Raw genomic sequence first — 6,234 nt, forward strand, 5'->3', positions numbered from 1 at the left:
GCCACTGGAGGCCTCTTATTATATTTGGGAATGAGGACTATTTACAGTCAGGATTATATCTCTTGACTAAGGGCATTTAGGGGCATTTCTAGAACAGATGGATCATAAAATAGGAAGCCAGGAAAACATCATGATAAAAACTATCAGAGGACCGTACAAGTCAATACCATCAAGGAAATTAAAGGATATTAAAAATTCTGTCAACAAATAAGCTCAGCACTTACTTAACTTCATTCAAAAACAAAAAGTAATGAAAATATCTCAGTACTGTATTAACTGGAAACCTAAAGCTAATTAAAGATATAAGAAAATGTCACCAAATTAAAACCAGAAGTCTTCAGGCTTCAAAAATTCATGCTTTAGGGGCGCCTGGGTGGCTCAGCGGGTTAAGCCGCTGCCTTCGGCTCGGGTCGTGATCCCAGGGTGCTGGGATCGAGTTCCGCATCGGGCTCTCTGCTCAGCGGGGAGCCTGCTTCCCTTCCTCTCCCTCTGCCTGTCTCTCTGCCTACTTGTGATCTCTGTCTTTCAAATAAATGAAATATTAAAAAAAAATTTTTTTTTCAAAAAAAAATTCATGCTTTAAAAACTTGACCCGGAAGTTTAAATAGAACTACTTTGCACATTCACCTTTTTGCATTGCCTAGGTTCCACCAGAACGAAATCATATTGGTTGGTTGGAAATTTTATACGTATTTTACCTTACTTTTATAAGTAATTTTCAGACATTTTTAGCCTATGCTCAGAGATTCCTTCCCTTTCCTTTCCCCTTTTCCTCCCCCCTCCCTTTCTTTTTCTTCCTCCCTCCATCCCTCCCCCTTCCCTTCCTTTCCATCTCTCTCTCTCTCTCTCTTTTTTCCGGAGACTTATTTTCTTAAAAATCAGCTTCATTGAGGGGTGCCTGGCTGGCTCCATGAAAAGAGGATACAACTCTTTTTTTTTTTTTAAAGATCATTTATTTATTTATTTATTTGACAGACAGAGATCACAAGTCAGCAGAGAGGCAGGCAGAGAGAGGAGGAAGCAGACTCCCTGCTGATCAGAGAGCCCGATGATGCGGGGGCTCCATCCCAGAACTCTGAGATCATGACCTGAGCCGAAGGCAGAGGCTTAACCCACTGAGCCACCCAGGTGCCCCAAGAGGATACAACTCTTAAGCTCAAGAGTTGTGAGTTCAAGTGTCCCACTGGGCATAGAGATTGCTAAAAAATCAAATAACCTTAACAACAAAACAAAACACTACAACTTCATTAAGATACAAATTTTTGCAATGAACATTTGCATACAAATTTTGTGTGGACATATGCTTTCTTGTTTTTCAGGATTTGCCTAGGAGTGTAACTGCTGGGTCATAGGGTAACTCTGTGTTGAACATTTTGAGGAACTGCCAAGCTGTTTGCCAAAGTGGCTACGCCCTTTCACCCTCCCATCAGCAATGTATGAGAATTCCAATTTCTCCACATCAAGAGGCTTTAGTTTTCTAAGAAGTAAACACAGAGGACCCCACCAGTTCCAGTCACAGAAAGTTTTCTTCCAGGGCAAATAAATATTCTTTTTTTTTTTTCTTTTGCAAGAATGAAAACATGTCTTGCATCATCTTTCCCATTCCCAGAGCTTGGATTCAGTGGCGACTGCACACAGGCTAGAAGCACTAGGAGAAGGTGCCTGGCTGGCTCAGTGAGTGGAACAACTGACACTTGATCCTGGTCTTGTGAGTTTGAGCTCCAGGTTGGGTCTAGAGATTACTTAAAAATAAAATTAAAAAAAAAAAAAAAAGGCACTATAGCTGGCTACTTTTGGGTTATGATGGGATCCAGTAAGATCTACAAAGGTGGATATAGTTTTGCCAAAATCAAATCAAATCAGTTTAGGCCAGACAGACATTTGGTTTCTTGTTTGGACCTGGTTGGAAATAACCGTTTATTTTTTAAAATTACTTTTTAAAGGTTTTAAACTCCTTTTAGAAAGATTTTATTTATTTGAGAGAGATAGAGAGAGAAGAAAGAACAAGTAGGGAGGAAAGGGAGAAGCAGACTCCTGCTCGCAGGGAGGCTGATGTAGGACTCAATCCCAGGACCCCAGGATCACGACCTGTGCCAAAGGCAAATATTTGACTGAGCCACCCAGGCACCCCTAAAGGTTTTTTATTCTTGCAGTAATCTCTATACCCACTGTGGGGCTTGAACACACAACCCCAAGACCAAGAGTCACCCACTCCACTGACTGAGCCAGCCAGACACCCCAGTTATTGTTTATTTTTAACTGTATGAGTATAATTCCTAGGCACTAACTACAGTTTGTTTGGGGCTGTAAATACATGAGATCTCATTTAAGAAGTTGAATTAGTATTGCAACCTGATAAGGGAACGTCATTACCTTAAGGGCTCTTGGGGTCCCACTCATGTTAATCTTAGGAAGTGTGGATGGTCTTCCTAGGGAATAGGCCAGGACACCTGAATCTCTGGGTCAAAGCAACAATTTTCCATTTAAGCCAGTTTCTGCCTCGGGCAGAACTTTGAGTTTGCCATCCTTCTCAGGCTTTCCTTGTTTCCCTGATTGCTGCTTTCAGCCTGCCAGCAGGGCCCCTCACCACTGGAGCCCTGCAAGGAGTTGTTTGGCACATCTCCCTGACTGAAGCCCCTCCAACTATAGGCTGCTTTTCCTGGGTCAGTGTCAACACTCCTGGAACCTTCTTGACTAATGTTAATTACAGTTGATTTTTTTTTCTTTCATTAATATTGTACACTTAACTTCCGTATCAGCCTCTTTCCTCCCACACATTTACTAAGGAAGACACTGGCAAGCAATCTAGACCCCCATCCTGGGGGGTGCTTGGGGGGTGCAGTTGGTTGAGCATCCGACTCTTGATTTTGGCACAGGTCATGATCCCAGGGTCCTGGGATAAAGCCCCACGTTGGGTTCTGCCCTCAGTGGGGAGTCTGCTCTCTCCATTTCTCTCTGCTCCTCCCTGAACCTCCCTCCATGCTCTCTTTGTCTTGAAAATAAATAAATAAGTCTTTAAATCATTCATTCCCCTTTTGCACTTGAGAGGCTATAAGTGATTACGTAAACTATATTTTTTCTCCAAGAGTTGACACTAAGTTTAAGCATATCGTCAAAATCTCCCTGACCTCAGTCTATGGAGATCAACTTTATTTAAATAAAACTGTTCCAAATTTAAAAGTTACCTAACATTTTAGTTGCCTTAGCTCTATCATTTTAATATTATATACTTGGGAATAAGAGATCACCTCAGAAGTATGAGTTGTCTCAGAAGCATGGAAACATGGGGTGCCTGCGTGGCTCAGCGGATTAAAGCCACTGCCTTCAGCTCAGGTCATGATCCCAGAGTCCTGGGATCAAGCCCCACATGGGTATCTCTGCTCGCTAGGGGGCCTGCTTCCTCCTCTCTCTCTCTCTCTCTCTCAGCCTGCCTCTCTGCCTACTTGTGATTTCTGTCTGTCAAATAAATAAATAAAATCTTTAAAAAAAAAAAAAGAAGCTGGGGCACCTGGGTGGCTCAGTGGGTTAAGCCGCTGCCTTCAGCTCAGGTCATGATCTCAGAGTCCTGGGATCGAGTCCCGCATCGGGCTCTCTGCTCAGCAGAGAGCCTGCTTCCCTCTCTCTCTGGCTGCCTCTCCGTCTACTTGTGATTTCTCTCTGTCAAATTAATAAATAAAATCTTTAAAAAAAAAAAAAAGCATGGAAACATAGTTAATTGTTTCTCATACATATTTAACCTGAATATTAATCTGGTTTTACTAGTTTTATCTGGTCAGATAATGTACAAACAGAAATTTCCCAAATAATTTTTAAATTCTTATCCATGGAAGTTAGGCGTGTCAATATAATATTTTTTTTTAGAGAAAGAGAGAGTGCATATGAGCGAGGTGTGGGGTGCAGCAGAGAGAGAATCTTGAGAATCTTAAGCAAGCTATTGGCCCCACATGCAGCCCCACTCAGGGCTCAATCTCCCAACCCTGAGATCAGGACTTGAGCTGAAATCAAGTGTTGGATGCTCAACCAACTGAGCCACCGAGGCGCCCCTCAGTTTAATATTTTTAATTTTCTACTTGGTACAGAGTAATAATTTTCTAATGTTGAAAAACAGCATCTGGAGTAAAACAGTAGATGGCAACTGCCTTCTGTATAGAATGCCCCCTATCCCACGCCAAGACAAGGGGAGGGGACAGGACCATCCACTGCAGCCTATAGGGCTTCTCTAAATGGTATGCCTGGGGTGTGTGGTGGCTAACATCCTAGTGCCACAGGGCCTGGCTGTGTGGCCACCTCCACCACTTCTTAGCGGTTTGACAAGTGGCTCAAACTTTCTGTGCTTTCATTTTCTCTTCCACGGAGTAGAGAAGAAGGAAAAAGTTGTTATTTACATTAAATTTGTGAAGTGCTTGGAACACTGCCTGATAGGTACCTGGTGTTACCCAATATCTAATTATAGCAAGGTGGGGCCAGGTTACCAGAGCTTCTGATTTTTCATAGAAGGAGAAATCCAGATTAATATGTGATATTTCTCAGTGTTTGGAGTGTTGGCTTTTTAAAATTTTTTTATTTTTTTGTTTATTTTTAAATTAATTAATTAATTAATTATTTCGGGGGGGGGAGGGGAACAGATGCCTTTTATTGGTCTAAGCAGCGTAACGAGTAATAGGCTTAGGCAGTGCTCCCCTGTCTGTCCTGGCTCCCATCTTCCCTCTCCTGGGAGTTGGTGATTCACCCCTAGGGGAGAAGAGTGTTCTGGGTAGGGTTGGCAGACAGAGCCAGGATAAAAAATACAGAGCTGGGATCTGAAAGGGGATCAGGGTGAAGTAGAAAATATAGGGTTACCAGATCATCCAAATAAAAAGTCCATCAGGGTAGAAGAGAGGCTGTTTCCCCACATGGGCCCCTCTGCCCTTGCCAGGAATGGGAGGGGGCAGGAAGCTTTTGCTAGAGATTTTCTACTGTGCCCTTCGTGCCATCAGCATCTCCCGGATGTTGTCCTCAGCTTCCTTCACACTCCGCTCTAGGTAGGATTTCTTCTGCTCTAATTCTTTAATTTTTTCCTCTGCTATTTTCTGTTTCTCTAACAGTTGACTGTGAATTACCTCCTTGGACTGAAGAATAAACATTCTTCCTACACCTTCATACATGTTAGTCTCATCTACCAAAGTCATAATCTCTGTATCTGTAAGATGTGCAAGCTTTTTCATTCTGTTTAGCTGTTCAATCTGTATGTCTGCAAGCTTCACCTTCTGTTGAGTGTCAATTACTTTGGCTTGAAGCTCTGTGAAGGCCTTCTTTAACTCCAGATCCACGGGAGCCACCATCTTGGTTCACTTGGTATGCCTCTAATTTTATTTTTTTTAAGATTTTATTTCTTTATTTGACAGAGAGAGATCACAAGTAGGCAGAGAGGCAGGCAGAGAGAGAGAGAGGGAAGCAGGTTCCCTGCTGAGCAGAGAGCCTGATGCGGGACTCGATCCCAGGATCCTGAGATCATGACCTGAGCTGAAGGCAGCGGCTTAACCCACTGAGCCACCCAGGCACCCTGGAGTGTTGGCTTTTTTTTTTTTTTAAGATTTTATTTTATTTGAGAGAGCGAATGCATAAACTGACAGGAGGAGGGGCAGAGGGAGTGGGAGAGAATCTCAAGCAGACTCCATGTCCAGCGTGGAGCCTGATGCAGAGCTCCATCTCATGGCCCTGAGATCCTGACCTAAGCCAAAACCAAAAGTGGATGCTTGGCCCACGGAGCCACCCAGGTGCCCCTGGGTGGAGTGTTGGCTTGTCTAAAGCAAGGTGTGATATCAGAGGCTGTGGCTATGCAACCTCTCTGAACTGTACTGTCATTCACTGCTATCTCGCCAGCTCCCACCAACGGCCTGATCAAAGCATGTTGACAATGCCACCCACCAGGTTCTCCAGGGTCGTGTGGACAGATGACTGTTTCAACTCTTCTGATGGATGCCTCATACTTAAAATTGTCCCAAAGGGAATTTTCGATTCACCCAAGTCCCAACACACAAAATCTGTTCTTCCTTCAGACTCTCTTCCCACCTTAGGAAATGGCACCACTCTTCTCCATTCACCAATGCCAGAAACCTGCAGGGGTGGGGGGTGGCCTCAGTTCTTCTCCCACCCAATCTTCTCCTCCCGGGCCTACCTCCCCTGGTTGTGCGTTGTGCCCATGAATGCTGGCTGAGGAAGCCTGGGTAAGGAGGGGCCTGAAATCCACCCTCC

General features: G+C 43.9%; 1 protein-coding gene across 1 annotated transcript; it reads right to left on the reverse strand.

Moving 5' to 3' along the window:
- Nucleotides 1-4,672: 4,672 nt before the first annotated feature.
- LOC101692768 (prefoldin subunit 1-like) lies at nt 4,673-5,321 on the reverse strand. The gene has a single exon (XM_045088173.1). It carries the CDS (start codon nt 5,319-5,321, stop codon nt 4,953-4,955), a length of 369 nt encoding a protein of 122 aa, XP_044944108.1. The 3' UTR covers nt 4,673-4,952.
- Between the last annotated feature and the right edge of the window lie 913 nt (nt 5,322-6,234).

The sequence above is a fragment of the Mustela putorius genome, unplaced genomic scaffold, assembly GCF_011764305.1.
Source record: "Mustela putorius furo isolate JIRA1106 unplaced genomic scaffold, ASM1176430v1.1 tig00003834_pilon_pilon_pilon, whole genome shotgun sequence".
Classification (NCBI taxonomy): domain Eukaryota; kingdom Metazoa; phylum Chordata; class Mammalia; order Carnivora; family Mustelidae; genus Mustela; species Mustela putorius.

Bases quoted from the DNA above. Each gene is read 5' to 3' on its own strand.
- LOC101692768 (XM_045088173.1), bottom strand. From the start codon at position 5,321: ATGGTGGCTCCCGTGGATCTGGAGTTAAAGAAGGCCTTCACAGAGCTT.